This window comes from Cinclus cinclus, chromosome 27 (genome assembly GCF_963662255.1).
Source record: "Cinclus cinclus chromosome 27, bCinCin1.1, whole genome shotgun sequence".
In the NCBI taxonomy this organism is placed as follows: domain Eukaryota; kingdom Metazoa; phylum Chordata; class Aves; order Passeriformes; family Cinclidae; genus Cinclus; species Cinclus cinclus.
The window spans coordinates 5,931,518-5,947,155 of NC_085072.1; the positions used below are offsets into that span (position 1 = coordinate 5,931,518).

The following is a 15,638-nucleotide window of genomic DNA, read 5'->3' on the forward strand; positions in this document are numbered from 1 at the left end:
TACTGCAGGGCTGTGGATCTGGGCACTCCTCACTGGTGCCTCCAGCTCCCTCCTGCTGTGAGCACACACAGTTTTCTCATGGCCAGCCTAAGGAGAACATCTTTGATGAGTGGAGGAATCCAAGGGAAGGATTGTTAGTCTAATTACTGCTTCAGCAGTCACCAATGAGCTGCCAATCAGCTACACCAATGAGCTGCTATCAGTCTGTTATGACAATCTAGGCCAAATTCAATTAGTGTTCATTGCCCCAGTAGTGCAGTTAAAACCTGAGATGTTACACTCATGCATTGCTCTGGGACTGCCACCATCCCAATTTTGTTGCTGGGCAATATGTGTTATTCTGGGACGTGAGGGGGGCTTTTCTCCTGAGGTCTGTGTAGGGTCAGGGTCTTTTTTATATGTTTCAATCCTTGTTTGTGCAAGTGGATCACACTCATCACCTCTATTAGTTCACAGGGTTAGTTATACCCTAATTACTTGGATTTGTTAGGCCTCTTTTATGACAAGAATCATGCCACTGCAACATTAAAACAAAGTGGGTGTTACCAGAACTAAAACAAGTTTAAAATCATGAGATAAACCAGAGAGTTGGTTGCATAGAGTTGACTAACTGAAGGACAAGCTGAATTATGGTCATCTGATCCTGGAGTAAGTTGCCGGCACGGTAAAGGTTCTGAAATATTTTTGCAAGTACAGACAAATTATGTTTGAGATCAGGAAAATTATTGTTATAATGTCTGAGACCTATTATTAACGCATGGGAGCGCCAGCATGGCTGGGCAGCAGGTCTGTCAGACACCAGAGGAGAAAAGATTTGAAGATTGAAAGAAAGCAAGAAAAGTGGGCAAGGACATTGGCAGACCTGTCCTTTCCATGAAAAGAGTGAAAAGTGTGATGAGCTCACCTTCTCTGTGTGGAGAGCTTGGAGCAGGTTTTTGTCCCCCCAGGTGGGTGAGACCCCACTGATGCTTAGCAGGACTGGGGAGCTGCCCTGGCCAGGTGTCATTTGGCCTGTCCAGCTGTAGCACCTACAGTGAGAAGCTCCCAAGGAGCAGCAGTGGTGGGGAAGGAGCCCTGCCTGCCATCAGGCATCAGGTGAAGGCCCCATGACCTTGCACTGTGGGCCAGGAAAGAGGAAAGTCACTGGAGTAGTGCAGTGGCAGTGCTGGTGACAGGGTATTCCACGGCTTTCCTACAAGGATATTTCAGGACTTTCCTTCCATCCCTGAGTCTCTGCTGCTTGCCTTGTCCCAGCGAGTTCACCAAGGAGCGGGAGAAGGCCAAGTCACGGGGCACGTTCCAGAAGCTGAGGGAGAAGCAGCAGCTGGAGGAGGACCTGAAGGGCTACATGGACTGGATCACCCACGCAGAGGTCATGGACAGTGATCGGGCCAGGGGAGAAGGTACCAGCCCTGCTTGGTCACAGACCCTCAGCCTGAGGGTTGGTTCCTAATGCTGCCCACCTAGAGAGGCAAGGGTGGAATCTTTAAAGAAGTCACAGACTCATTTTCCCTGAAAACCCCTGAAACAAAATGCTTTGGCTTCTGCAGGACAGTTTCCTTCATCTTTTTGTACGTCCCCTGAATAATATGGTTGAATCTGTCCCAAACTAGCAATGATTTATCCCTGATGCTACATCTCCACTTCAACCACAGTGTTTAATATTTGCAGGCTACAAGCAAGGCCTGAGTCTCCTTTGGCATTAGGCACTTAAAATGGCCATGAGGAGCAGGTGTCCTTGGTGTGCAGGGATACAGTGCAGAGCCACAAGCTCTAAAGCTAGCAGGTGCATGGATTTCTTGCCATACTTGACAATTTCAAGGGATTAGAAGCAGCTCGGGGAAGGAGGTGGATATACAGGCATCTAGCCAAAAGTTCAGCAAAGCTTGGGGAGCTCTATCACAGAGCCACAGTGTTTGCTGTGCCACCCTGCCTGGTGAAAGCACTTTTGATGCCTCAGGCTGGGTGATGCATGTGTGCAAAGAGCCTTGGGAAACAGTGGGACAGACAAAACACCTCTTCCAGAGCTGTGGCCCATGTTCTGTTCAGCCTGTGCTGAGATCCCAACTGGCCCCAGCTTTCTCCATGCCGGGGTACGAGCTGCTGCCCTTCCTGCAGGGCAGGAGTTTCTCATGCCTCGTGCTTGGTTTGTACCTGGCCCTCAAAGCCTTCTGCCCAAACTTTGGTTGCTGACTCCCTGGGATGGCATTGTTTGATGGGGATTGTTCACTTTATGCTCTTCCTGGTGTACTTCTGGAAGAGGTGCCCTCCCATGCATTCTTCCCAAGGGCTCCGAGAAAAGCCTGTGATGTCATTCCCTCTAGGTATGATGCCGTCAGATGAAGGAGGGTCAGAGACAGAGAGCTTGTATGAAATTGAGGGCATGAACAAGTGGATTCTCTTCTTGTAAGTATGCTCTGACTGAACCATCTGCTTGCATGTGGGCTTCCACCATCTCTCACTTGCTGGCCCAACTGGGCCAGGCTTTCCTGGTCAGCCCCCAGTTTCTGGCAGAGAGACAGGAACTGGTGCTTGGGGGAAGATGCAAACATTGGGCCAGCAAACAGGAATTTGGCTAATGGTACTGGCAAAAAGCTCTTCAAGGTGAACAATGTCTTTGCTGTTGGACCAGGCTCCAAGTATCCTCCCACGGACCGTGCAGCACGGTGTGCAGTTTAGGAGCTGTGCCTGTAAGCCCCCTATGAGAGGGGCTGGAGGCCAAAATTAAGCCGGGAGAGTGAATGAACTGCAGTGCCTGAGTGAATGCACCGAGTTCCAGGGGCAGCCTGTGGTCCTCATCCCTTTCCAGGGAGGGAGCAGGGGTGGCTTTGCCCTGCAGGCACAGCCCAAGGACCTGGGTCTGGCTCACTGGCCAGCTCTGCTGATCCTTTGCCATCTCTCCAGCCGTCAGTGGAGGCGTTGGAACCGAATGTTTCGTAGGAAGTGCAGGGATGTGGTGAAGTCCAAGTTCTTCTATTGGCTTGTCATCCTGATGGTGGCACTGAACACACTCTCCATTGCCTCTGAGCACCACTTCCAGCCAGAATGGCTGACACAGGTTCAAGGTGAGCAAAGAGCCTAAGAGAGAAGAAGGGCCCAGGACACCCTGCTGCCCCAGAGACCTGTGTGAACTCCTACTGTGAGGGCACAGCCACACTGGTACACACAGAGGCTCTTAGGCACACACAAACAGAGCACAGGTGTGCACACACACACACAGAGCACAGGTGTGCACACACAGACAAACACAGAGCACAGGTGTGCACACACACACACACAGAGCACAGGTGTGCACACAGACAAATACAGAGCACAGGTGTGCACACACAGAGCACAGGTGTACACACACAGACACACACACAGAGCACAGGTGTGCACACACACAGAGCTCAGCTCCACGTACACACACACAGCCCATGTACCCATCCTGCATGGACTTACGTGCACTGTACAGATGTGTACTCACTCACACAAGATGTGTACAGGAGTGTACTCACACACACAAGCGTGCAGCTGCACATCACCCTCTCATCTTCCTCCCCTGTGTGATCCCCAAAAAACAGCAGCTCAAGGTTTGGTGGGCCAGAGGAGGGTGAGCAGCACTGCCCTCCTTCCCTGCCTGCCCAGCCATGCTGGGATTGAGGTCCCTGCTCTGACAGGCTGGATCTCCCACCCCAGACAATGCCAACCGGTTGCTGCTGGCCCTCTTTGTGGCCGAGATGCTGCTGAAGATGTACGCGCTGGGGCTGCGCCAGTACTTCATGTCACTCTTCAACCGCTTCGACTGCTTCGTGGTGTGCTCGGGGATCCTGGAGACCATCCTCGTGGAGCTGGGCACCCTGTCCCCTCTGGGCATCTCCGTGCTGCGCTGCATCCGGCTCCTGCGCATCTTCAAGATCACCAGGTGGAGGAGGGAGGGAGCTCTGCGGGTCCTGGCAGCTCCTGATGCCCGGGATCACTCACAGTTCTGGGACATCACTGGCCCTGTCCTCAGGGGAGGCTGCAGCATGAAAAGAGCTGGGAGCTGCTGGGCAGAGGAACAAGGCCAAGCTGGGGGGTTGTCTCCAGGACGTGGTTTGACTGGGAGTGGAGAGTGGGGCACAGCTGAGGCCCCAGTCTAGCTCTGGGTTCTAGGATGTTGTGAATGGGGCTGCTGTGGTCAGGACTCCTAGCTCTTCTCTGTGGCCCCAACCCACTGTGTGTTCACCCTCTTCTCCATCCTGCTTGCTGGTGCTCTGTGCAGGCTTGTCACACCATGTCTGCAGCTTCATTTCTTCCTCCTGGAGTCTGTCCGGAGCAGTCCCAGACCCCAACCTGGATCCAGAGTCCCCCTTTTTGGGCTGCTGGCACATCACCTTTGGCCAGGTGCCCTGTGCCTGCTTGGTCCTTCCCATAGCCTTCTCCACTCTTTCATCTCCCACATGCCTCTGTCTCTCCCCAGGTACTGGACATCTTTGAGCAACCTGGTGGCCTCTCTGCTCAACTCAGTCCGCTCCATTGCCTCTCTGCTCCTCCTCCTCTTCCTCTTCATCATAGTTTTTGCCCTGCTGGGCATGCAGCTCTTTGGGGGCAAGTTTGATTTCGAGGACATGAAAGTGAGGCGCAGCACGTTCGACAACTTCCCCCAGGCCCTCATCAGTGTCTTCCAGGTTTGGGGCTGTGGGAAGGGCAGTGGGGGGCTGGAGGGTGGGGGCTGGGGGTCCCACCTGGGCTGTGGGTCACCAGGCAGGAGTTAGGTCTCAAGGGGATGTGGGTTTGTGGGAATGATGTGGCTTTGAGACAGGAACAGGGAAATGCAACTGGAGTCATTCAGTCCAGGTTCAGGGCTGAGCAGAAAAGAGGATTTGACCATGGGGCTGGAGCCAGAAGGGTAGGATGAGTCTGTGGGTTTCTGTCATGCTCTGCTGTTGATGCTCTTTAGTCCATTACTGCTCTGCTCCCAGATCCTGACTGGAGAGGACTGGAATTCAATCATGTATGATGGGATCATGGCCTTCGGGGGCCCGTCCTTTCCTGGCATGCTGGTCTGCATCTACTTCATCATCCTCTTTGTCTGTGGGAACTGTATCCTCTGCCTGCAAAGCCAGGCCCAGGCCTCCTGCACCCATCCCATAGCATCAACTGCACAGGATTGGGGAGGGGGGAGCAGGGCTTCCCTCAGTGTTTCAGTGCTTGTCTTAAGCTTTTCTGTTCTGAACAGCAGTGGAATAAACCATGGGCTTCAGTGCTTGCACTGGCAGTGGCTGAAGGCTGGGGACTGGAGGAAAGCACATCTGGAGCAGGTCTGGATGTCTGGCAGGCAGAGATTCAGCAAGAGAGGGCAGCCAGCTCAGAGCTCAGTGCTCACAAGGGATGGATGCTGGTTAGGGATCTCCGGCCAGGGTTATCACAAGGGCTAAACTCCAGGAAGGTTTCTAAGGACACCCTGGAGACCATGGATGGCTCTGGTTACATCCTCCAGACAGGACCCAAGTCCATTTCCTTAGCACTGTTCTCCCAGATATCCTCCTCAATGTTTTCCTGGCCATTGCAGTCGATAACCTGGCTGAGGCCGAGAGCCTGACGTTAGCCCAGAAGGCCAAAGCAGAGGAGCGCAAACGGCGGAAGATGTCCAGGTGAGTGCTGCCATCCCTGCCCATGGGAACTCCCAGGTGAGGTGTTTGGGTCTCAGGGGACAGAATGACCTTTCCCATAGCCCCTGCCCAGACTTCAGTTCCTGCTTTGCCCTCCTGTCTGCTTAGAGGTTACCCAGAGAAGTCTGAAGAGGAGAAGCAGATGCTGGCAAAGAAACTGGAGCAGAAAGCAAAGGGAGAAGGGATTCCCACGACAGCCAAGGTCAGTTCTGGTGGAGGTGAGCGTTGGAGAGCTCCTGGGGGGCGGGGAGGGGGTTGCCTCCTCCTCCCACCAGCCAGGATGCACGAAGACTTGGAGCCAGCTTGGGTCTGGCCTCTTGACCAAAACCACTCCTCTCCATAGCATCCACTGGTGATGGGTGCCCTCAGTGATGGGGGCTCTCTGGGGCCAGGCAGGACATGTTGCCTGGTGAAACAACTCCATTGCTGGGGATCCTTTTTCTCCAATCTATTTCCTTGGCCACAGCCAGTTGTCAGTGGCTGAGATGGTCTGGTGCACACCAGTGTGGAGTGGAGCAAAGCAAGTCAGATCTCCCTTATGCCCACACCAGCACCCCCATATGCAAACCCCTGTGTTGAGCTGTGCTGGCTGTGCTGAGCTGCCTATGAGAAGCACCTGGCCAGCAGCTACTTTCGTATCCACTTTCCAGAGGTGCCCTTAGAAACTCACCCAGGAGTTGCTCCCTATCTTATTCCCCCCCTCGCATATTTGCATGGCTCCAGGCTCTTGCCAGTGCACATTCCTATTTCTCTTTGCTTCAGTTACAGCATCTCCTCACCAGGTTCCAGCCTGGGCCAGCACTCCATGTGCTTGGTGCTGTATGGGCCAAATGCAGGCATGCTGCTTGTCCCACATGGCTTCCAAGATGAGAGGGTCTGGGCAACTGGCACATGCAGCTGCACATCCTCCTCTCTGTCTCTCCCTTGTTTCAGTTGAAAGTGGACGAATTTGAATCCAATGTCAATGAGATCAAAGACCCCTACCCTTCTGCAGACTTCCCAGGTAAGATTTGTCCCTGGCTGGGCAGCAGGAAGGCTGAGAAAGCACTGCAGAGGGATGGTGTGTGCGAAGCAAAGGATGCAGTGAACTCTCACCACCCTTGGGGTACTGAGGTCCTGGCTTGCATGCCAGATCAGGATCATGGGATGGGAATATTGTCCACAAGGTCATATTCTCTCTCCCTGTCTGGATGGTTCTTTTATTTTCCCTTTTCATTGTCACCCTATAGGTGATGATGAGGAAGATGAGCCTGAAATCCCCCTGAGTCCTCGGCCACGTCCCCTTGCAGAGCTACAGTTGAAGGAGAAGGCCGTGCCCATGCCTGAAGCCAGCTCCTTCTTCATCTTCAGCCCAACCAACAAGTAGGCACTGCCACTTGTCCCTGCCCTGTAGGGCCAGGCGTGGTCCAGGTGCCTCTGGCACCAACTATTCACAGCAGGGTCCTGTTTGTGCATGACAGCCAGTTCTGAAGGGAGCCAGCTCATAGGGAAAAGCCTTCTGTGTGGAAGGATGGGGCAGACATCCTTCCATGCCTAAGGCCTTCCTGTCCCCAGGGTTTAGCCATAACCCTCTGCCAGGCTGCCATGGCCCTGTCTGATGCCCCTCTGGCCCCTTGAAGCATCCCATGGCATTTCTGTCTCTGGCAGGTTTCGAGTCCTGTGCCACAGAACCGTTAATGCCACCTGGTTCACCAACTTCATCCTGCTCTTCATCCTGCTCAGCAGCATTTCCCTGGCAGCTGAGGATCCCATCCGGGCTGAGTCCTTCCGCAACAAGGTGCCTGCAGAGATGTAGAGGTTTGGGATGGGTGGGGGAGACCTTATGGAGACTCCCAGCTCCCCAGTAAGCAGGGATTTATTTGCCAGATGCTTTTCCTGAGCTGGGATTCCAACCCTGCCTCTGCGAAGGCGGTGCAGTCTGGCAGGAGAGGCAGGGTGTGCTTTCCATTCAGGGTGCAGCTGGGAAAAGGTTTTACTGCTCCATGTCTCAATTCACTTCTGGGTGAAAAAAATCCACCTGACAGGTTGTGCAAGATTATTTTGGTTTGAAACTGTGGTGGGTTATTGGGGAAAGAGACATCCTGTGGGGCAGCAAACTGGACCTCTGGTGTGTGCAGTGCCCTTGAATGCTGCTGGCATGCAGCCATGGGAGCCACAGCTCCTGTCCTTTAAGGTACCAGTGGGTCTGGCAGGGACTGGGGGATTTCACATGAGACAGCTTCCCAGGGCATTTGTGGGTTTTGGAGATCAGATGCTTTCAGGTGAATCAGGTGGAACTCACCTGGAAAGGGAGAGCTTTGGCCCAGCTGCAGGTTGGATCATGCACTGGAGAAAATCAGCAAAGCTGGGGAAAGCTTAGTACTGGGTGTAGATACTCTGTTGAGGTAGATGGCCTCCCCAGTCCACAAAGTGGACAACTCCAGGATGTTTGAACACACTGAAGCATGTCACCCAAGTCTCATCCAGTGCTGGTGTCTCTGTCCTCAGATTCTTGGATACTTTGACATTGGTTTCACATCTGTCTTCACAGTTGAAATCGTCTTGAAGGTGAGTCCATGGTCCTGCCATGAGCATGGCCTAGTACATAGGTCTAGACTGTTGTGGCCAGGGACACTCACACTGTTTAGGCATTCATGCTCCTGAAGGTCTCAGTGAGGAAAAACTTCCAGTTGATTATCTTGGAGAGTTCATTCAGGCAGTCTGGGTGGTGTGTGACCTGTCCCAGAGGCTGTGTGTCTTCTCCAGTGAGGTCAGGCAGCTAAGTCAGCTGGGCTGTGACACAGGGACACATCCGCCATGGCACCAACATTTTTATTCTGACATGCCATTAAGAAAAAGAGAGAAAGAGAATCAGTGAAAATCTGTGGCCCAAAGTTGCCAAACCACTGCCACATGTCTTTCCACTCCAAGAATCTTTACTATTCTCTTCTTTAATTTTTGACTGACTGGGAGAGTTTTGTCTCCAGTCAGTGCTGCACAGAGGATTTCCACCTGAAGGCAGCTTCCTGCCTGGCTGCAGAGATCTGGGCAGGACAGTGTCCCCAGCCCATGGAGCTGTGAGAGGCCCTTTGTGCCTTGTCCACCCTTCCTCCTATGAAGGAACCATGCCCCTGAGCCCTGCCCAACCTCTTTCCTAACTCCTTCTGCTCCCCAGATGACAACCTACGGTGCTTTTCTGCACAAAGGCTCCTTCTGCAGGAACTCCTTCAATATCCTTGACTTACTGGTGGTTGCTGTCTCCCTCATCTCCATGGGAATTGAGTAAGCACCTCCCTGTGCCAGAGTGGGCACTGGGCTGTTCAGGCTGGTGGGGCAGCTGGAGATGGTGGGTGGAGAAGGAGCAGCCAGCTCAGTGGCTGCCCATGTGTCTGTAATGTCGTGTTTAGGAAATGTGGACATGGACAACTGGGAGGCAGGCCCACAAACTAGTCAAGGAAGTCAAAGGACACTCCTTGAGTGTCAAACGTCTGTGGGTAGAAATTCAGTTTGGATCCGCTTTCTCCAGCTGCCTGTGTCACTTGGCCTTATTGGGGGTGATGGCTGGTGACATCTGTGTCTCTGCCATCCCTTGTCCCTCAGTGCTGGCCCCAGCCTGCCCTTCTTGGCCTCTTGGTGGGGTTGTGTCAGCCTAGCCTGGTCAGGGAAGTGGCCCCAGCTCAGCTATGCCCTCCTCCCCAGGTCCAGCACCATCTCTGTGGTGAAGATCCTGCGGGTGCTGAGGGTGCTGAGGCCTCTGCGAGCCATTAACAGGGCAAAGGGGCTGAAGGTAAGTGAGAGGCTGGGACAGGGGGACCTGCTCCCATGGCAGTCCTACCAGGGGTTGTGTGGCAGGCATCATGCCCTGTTCCCAATTCCCACTACCCATCTCTGGAAGGCGTCTGCCCAATCCCTCTGCTCTGCAGGCTCCTGCTCTTCCTGGAGTGGGAGGGTGTGGGACACAGAGCAGGGGCTTGCCCCAGCTGTGGTGACATCTGCACTGTCCTTCACCTCTGCAGCACGTGGTCCAGTGCGTGTTCGTGGCCATCAAGACTATCGGTAACATTGTGGTTGTCACAACATTGCTGCAGTTCATGTTTGCCTGCATTGGAGTTCAGCTCTTCAAGGTGAGTGATGTCTCAGGAGGGACCTTCTGCTCCATCACATCCTGGCCAGGCTCTCCTGGACATCACCTTGGGGACAGTGGGGTCAGCACAGGCTGAGAGGACCCACAGAAGAGCCTGCAGTGAGAGGAGGGCAGGAAGAACCCAGGGTACTGGGTTCTGTCAGGTCTGGACTGTAAAGGTCCAGATCCTGTAAAGGAGCCGACTGCCTCACCTCCCTTCATGCCTCAGTTTCCTCTTTCTAAGGCAGCAAGCATTTCTGGCTGATTTCCTCTGTGCTTTGATTGTGAAGACTTTCCTTTCTCACAGCACCTCTCCTGCTCTCTGGGTCTCAGCTACTCCAAGGCAGAGCTGGCCGTGGCTGAGCTCACTTTTGTTCTTATAACTGAGCTTAAATTCTGAACTGATGTGGGAAGAGCTTTCAGAACACCCAGCAGACTGAGCAGACTTGTCAGCATACTTTAGCTTTTAGTTAATTCTCTGGTTACTGCTTTCTTCCCTATTTTCCAAGTAGGAGACTCCTAGATAGGGTGAGCTTGGTAGGCCCCAGCTGAGGACTGTGGAAGGTTTGTTCCCACCACCAGGCAGAGTTTCTTGATCTCAGCCCAGGTCTGCCATGACTCTGGAAACACCTTGTGAACTGGGTTGTGTTGGCAGGCACAGTGGGGAGGGCAGTGATGGTGGGAGTCCAGGCCCAGGGTCTGCATGGAGGAGGTGAGAGGGGCATTGACTGGGTGCTGGGAAAAGGTCAAAACTCCCCAGGGCTTCTAAAGTCACTGAAATGCCATGGCCACTTCACTTTTGGTCTGTGTTGAATGCAGGGCAAGTTCTACAGGTGCACAGACCCGTCCAAGCTGACAGAGAAGGAGTGCAGGTAACAGCTCTCTGCAGCTCCCAGGTGGGCAATGGCCAGGTCTGGGAGCTGGGGGGGATGTGGTGGGGAATGCTTGTGTTCCTGTGTGGGAATGTTGCATCCGAAAAGTGGATCTGAGGTGTCCTGTTCTCCCTCTCCCTGGGGTAAATCAGGAGCAAGCGCAGGCTGTCCTCCCCTCCCAGGGACCAGGGGGCTCAGCCTGGGCTGAGGGGGCCCTGCCAGTGAGCTCTGTGTCCCCTCTGCTGCAGGGGTCAGTTCATCAACTACGTGGATGCAGACCCCACGCAGATTGAGGTCCAGGAGCGTGTCTGGCTGCACAGTGACTTCCACTTCAACAACGTCTTCTCAGCCATGATGTCGCTTTTCACGGTCTCCACCTTCGAGGGCTGGCCAGAGTGAGTCTCTGCTGAGGGAAGGTCTGATGGGAGCAGGGCACTGCCATGGGCCTTGGTCAGGGCAAAGAAAGAAGAGTTGTCCAGGTTGAGGAGCAGGACCAGTCACCCTGGCTGTGCAGCTGGCAAGGTTACCCAAGCAGCCCTGTCCCACCGTTACTGGATGCCCCCAAAATTCTCTGTAACCTTCAAGAGGACACATGGTCTTTTCCCACCCAATTAGGATTTCTTTTGCCTTGATTTCCCTCCTGTAGGCTCCTGTACATGGCCATTGACACCAATGCTGAGGATGCAGGCCCTATCTATAACTACCGGGTGGAGATTGCAATGTTCTTCATCATCTACATCATCCTCATTGCCTTCTTCATGATGAACATCTTTGTGGGCTTTGTCATTGTCACCTTCCAGGAGCAAGGGGAGAATGAGTACAAGAACTGTGAGCTGGACAAGAATCAGGTAATGGGACTGCTGGAACAGGACAAGGAGGACCAGCCCTGGGTCTGGCACTGCTGGGGCTGGCTGATTTGGATCAGCCATTCTTTATGGTGACACTCCTGACACAGATGAGTTGAACCTGCCCCAGCTCTGTTTGCTGCTGGGGCAGGGCCAGCTGGACCCATGGCTAGCACAAAACAAGCCTGAGGGAAGGGCAGAGGGGACCAGAAACAGAGAGTGTTCCTCCCTGGACAGGTAGGGTGGCCAGAGTGAGCTGGAGCAGAGGGTTGTGCCCAGTTCTGGCAACACGGATGTACTGGAGTGAGTCCAGCAAAGGGTCACTGAGATGATGGAGGGTCTGGAGAATCTAAGGAGGGTCTGGGAGTTAAGTCTGGTGCTGAAAAGAGAAGGCTCATAGGAGTCTGACCTATGGGTATAAACACTGATGGGAAGGCATAGAGGAGACCGAGCCAGGCTCTTTTCAGTTGTGCTCAGTGACAGGAAAAATTGCAATGGACACAAACTGAACAAAACAGGAAATTCCATTTAAACATTAAAAAGCCATTTTTTTATGGTAATGGTGGCCAAACACTGGAACAGGTTGCCCAGAGAGGCTGTGAAGCCTCCCTCTCTGGAGCTATTCAAAAGTCAACTGTTCTGGGCAGCATGCTCCAGCTGGCCCTGCTTTGGGCAGGAAACTGTGACTAGACCATCTCCAGAGGTACTTTCTGCTGCCAGCACTTCTGTGATACTGTCATGATGTCATTCTGGCTGGGGACAACAGCAGAGGCATTGACAGAGGATGTGGGACATGCTGGGTAGTACACTGGATGTTGGACAGGGGCATCTCCTGGCCCAGAGTGCTGCCATGCTCCTGCACTGAGGCAGCATAGGCAGCTTGAGCTGGGGGTGCCAGGGTGATGTGAACCACACAGAAGCCCAGCAGAGATGGCCCTGGGCTGGGGAGCACCAGGCCTGTGCAGCCGTCTCAGTGCTCCCTTCACCCCTGGCTCACGTGGTATCTTCAGGGTGCTCTAAGCTGGTCCTGAGAGACCCTGGGGATATTCTGGGACAAGCAGGCAGGCTCTGGGCTGGAGGGGCAAGGCCAAAGGCAGCATGGCCATCTTTGGAGGTAAAAGGTGACTCTGGAAGCTTGTCCCATGTGGGTTGTCCAGGGTGTTTTTGCAGGAAGCACAATGGTTTCATGACCCACTGCTCTACCTGGCCAATGTGGGTGGGCTGGGAGAGAAGGGTGCTCCAGCTTGGGTCTGTGGGGATGTGCAGTGTTGCTGGTGGTGCTGAGTGTGTGCCCTGCAATGGGATCACACCTGCCCTCCCTCCCTCCCTTCCCCAGCGCCAGTGTGTACAGTATGCTCTGAAAGCTCGCCCGCTGCGCCGCTACATCCCCAAGAACCCCTACCAGTACCAGATCTGGTACGTGGTCACCTCCTCCTACTTCGAGTACCTCATGTTCTTCCTGATCCTGCTCAACACCATCTGCCTGGGCATGCAGGTAGGGGCACAGGGGTGGTAGAGAGGTGTCTGTGGGAGTGCACAGGCTGGCTCAAGAGAGCCTTTGGATGGGGGTTGTCTGCTTATGGTATGATGGGGCAAAATGGGACTGGTGGGATGTGGGGAGCCCAGAGAAGGGGCTGCAGGGGGGAAGTTTCCTTTTTGCTGAGCCATAGGCCTGGCAGTGGGAGGGGGCTCTGCATCCAGCACACATCTCTGAGCTCTCAATGTAGGCTGGATCTGCTGCCAGCTAATGGCTCCTTCTGCCTTATCCTCAGCATTACAACCAGTCTGCAGAAATGAACCACATCTCAGACATCCTCAACGTGGCCTTCACCATCCTCTTTACCCTGGAGATGGTCCTCAAGCTCATGGCCTTTAAAGTCAAGGTGAGAGAAGAGCATGATCAGCAGGGAAAGCAGGCCAGGCCACGGAGTCCGTTTATCCTGCACTGGGCATCTCTTGAGTAAAAGCACCCGTAGCCCTGCAGCTCCAGAGAACTTCTCTTTGCAAGGCCCTTAGGGATCCCCATGGGGGTTCTTGGAATTTCTGGAAGGACTACTGCTTGTCAGGGCTACCCTTGCTGGCCAAATCCCACACAGTCCAGTTGGCCATTATTCCCATCTTCAGTGTCATATCCATAGTGGGATCATAGCTCCAGCCATCCTGATCCAGCCTCCTCATTTCACTGCATGGCAAGACAGGACCAAATAACTGAGCAGAGGGTGCAAGCTCTGACCACCACCCCTTCTTCTGAGGGTCAGAATCACTGAAGAACCTTCTGGTACCCCTTCCTCTGGGCTCTGTCTCCTCCTTGACTTACACCCTTGAATGTTCACTCGTTTGGCTCCTCCCTGACAGGGCTACTTCGGAGACCCCTGGAATGTCTTTGACTTCCTCATAGTGATTGGCAGCATCATTGATGTAATCCTCAGCGAGATTGATGTAAGTGTCCAGGGGCTGGGGCAGGGCACTGTCCTCACCCAAGGCTGCACTGTAGCACCTGCCCTGGGGAGAGGCAGGAGTGCTGGGATGGTGTCCAGCTCGGCAGGGGGATGGTGCCCTCCTCTCCTCTCCTCTCCTCTCCTCTCCTCTCCTCTCCTCTCCTCTCCTCTCCTCTCCTCTCCTCTCCTCTCCTCTCCTCTCCTCTCCTCTCCTCTCCTCTCCTCTCCTCTCCTCTCCTCTCCTCTCCTCTCCTCTCCTCTCCTCTCCTCTCCTCTCCTCTCCTCTCCTCTCCTCTCCTCTCCTCTCCTCTCCTCTCCTCTCCTCTCCTCTCCTCTCCTCTCCTCTCCTCTCCTCTCCTCTCCTCTCCTCTCCTCTCCTCTCCTCTCCTCTCCTCTCCTCTCCTCTCCTCTCCTCTCCTCTCCTCTCCTCCCAGATCCTCATGCCTCTCCAGTCACTGTCTGAGTTCCCCCAGATCCCAGGGGATATGGAGAGGTCTGAGGGGAGCAGGGATGGGAGCCCCACTGCTCTGAGAGGTAGGCCGGGGTGCTTCTGCTGCTGCGCTGCTCCTGTCACTGCCCTGGAAGCTCAGCCCTTTGGCAAAGCCCAACCTTTGCAGCCTCCCCACCCCCACAATTGCAGGCTGGGACCCCAGGAATGTGCAGGGGGCACGGGGGCTGGACCACCCCACCAAGAGTCGGGGTTGATGCTGAGTCCCTCTGCCCCAGAGTGTCCCAGACTCTGTGCAGACAGGAGGAGAGTGTCTCTGGTTGGCTTTGAGGAGCCTCGGGGGGTTTGTCCGCTGCCCATCTCTGGGGCTGGGAGTCCCAGTGCTCACCCCAAGCAAATCTGCACCAGTTTTGCCTTGGTGTCTGATCTGCCATGCTGGGAGCAGCCCAGCCTGCTGCAGAGGAGTTGTGTTGGCTGAGGAGCTCAGCTGGCCTCCAGATGGCTGGGCCTGACCATGGTGGGCATCACTGGCCACCTGCAGCATCACCGAGGTTTGGCCCAGCTCTCCTGGGCACAGCCCTGCCCCTCTGAGGGTGCCACAGCAGGGCACAGAGGTGGGTGAGTCCCTCGTGGTCTGTGTGGCTCCTTGCTCACCCTGATGCTGCCTGTGCCTATCAACAGTCACATCACCTTGTCCCTGAGCCTAAGGGATAGTGGGGCTCTGCCTGCCCTTCCCTGTGCCCCTCCCCTCCTCCCCAGTTCCCATCTTATTCTTTCTTCTGTGTCTGTGTTATCTTCTTGTGTGAACACCCTTTCCTCCCCGTCCTTCCTGCCTCACTTCTACTGACTCTCTTTTTCTCTTGACAGACTATTCTTGCCCCCAGTGGTGGATTGTATTGCCTTGGTGGAGGCTGTGATGGCACTGTAAATATCAGCTGCATGTGCCTGCCATCCATCCCCTCCCTCAGGCCTGTGGTCAGCGATTGCATGTGCCCTGCATGTCATTGTCACTGTCACATGTCACTCCAGACCCAGCTGTAACTCTGGGGTATAACTCTGCCCTTGCTGAGAGGGCTTTGGGGTGACACACCACACACACAGACACCCCTTCCCACCCTGAGAGGTGCAGGGCTGTTCCCCAGCCCTCCTGGGCCCATCTGAAAGCCCAGCCCATCCTTCACCATCCCATCCCCTGGAACTGCCATATTGGAGGAACTTTCCAGCTGTAGGGCAGGAAAGCTGGCCGTGGTCCTTCTGCCCATCTGGCTGCCTAGGGCCTGAAGGGATGCAGCCTCTGATG

The 15,638-nt window shown here is 54.6% G+C and overlaps 1 protein-coding gene across 1 annotated transcript in view; it reads left to right on the forward strand.

Annotated features, from left to right (window-relative positions):
- Positions 1 to 15,638, forward strand: part of CACNA1S (calcium voltage-gated channel subunit alpha1 S) — a 43,483-nt gene that overhangs the window by 16,037 nt on the left and 11,808 nt on the right. Inside the window, exons 8-29 of the mRNA XM_062509597.1 lie at positions 1,255 to 1,403; positions 2,325 to 2,406; positions 2,905 to 3,065; positions 3,679 to 3,904; positions 4,442 to 4,649; positions 4,944 to 5,064; positions 5,501 to 5,615; positions 5,742 to 5,835; positions 6,567 to 6,636; positions 6,863 to 6,995; positions 7,281 to 7,410; positions 8,121 to 8,180; positions 8,788 to 8,894; positions 9,312 to 9,399; positions 9,629 to 9,736; positions 10,555 to 10,607; positions 10,856 to 11,002; positions 11,254 to 11,455; positions 12,789 to 12,947; positions 13,225 to 13,335; positions 13,808 to 13,891; positions 15,206 to 15,262. Of these exons, the coding sequence (XP_062365581.1) occupies positions 1,255 to 1,403; positions 2,325 to 2,406; positions 2,905 to 3,065; positions 3,679 to 3,904; positions 4,442 to 4,649; positions 4,944 to 5,064; positions 5,501 to 5,615; positions 5,742 to 5,835; positions 6,567 to 6,636; positions 6,863 to 6,995; positions 7,281 to 7,410; positions 8,121 to 8,180; positions 8,788 to 8,894; positions 9,312 to 9,399; positions 9,629 to 9,736; positions 10,555 to 10,607; positions 10,856 to 11,002; positions 11,254 to 11,455; positions 12,789 to 12,947; positions 13,225 to 13,335; positions 13,808 to 13,891; positions 15,206 to 15,262 (2,665 nt within the window). The remainder of the gene's footprint in view (positions 1 to 1,254; positions 1,404 to 2,324; positions 2,407 to 2,904; positions 3,066 to 3,678; positions 3,905 to 4,441; positions 4,650 to 4,943; positions 5,065 to 5,500; positions 5,616 to 5,741; positions 5,836 to 6,566; positions 6,637 to 6,862; positions 6,996 to 7,280; positions 7,411 to 8,120; positions 8,181 to 8,787; positions 8,895 to 9,311; positions 9,400 to 9,628; positions 9,737 to 10,554; positions 10,608 to 10,855; positions 11,003 to 11,253; positions 11,456 to 12,788; positions 12,948 to 13,224; positions 13,336 to 13,807; positions 13,892 to 15,205; positions 15,263 to 15,638) is intronic.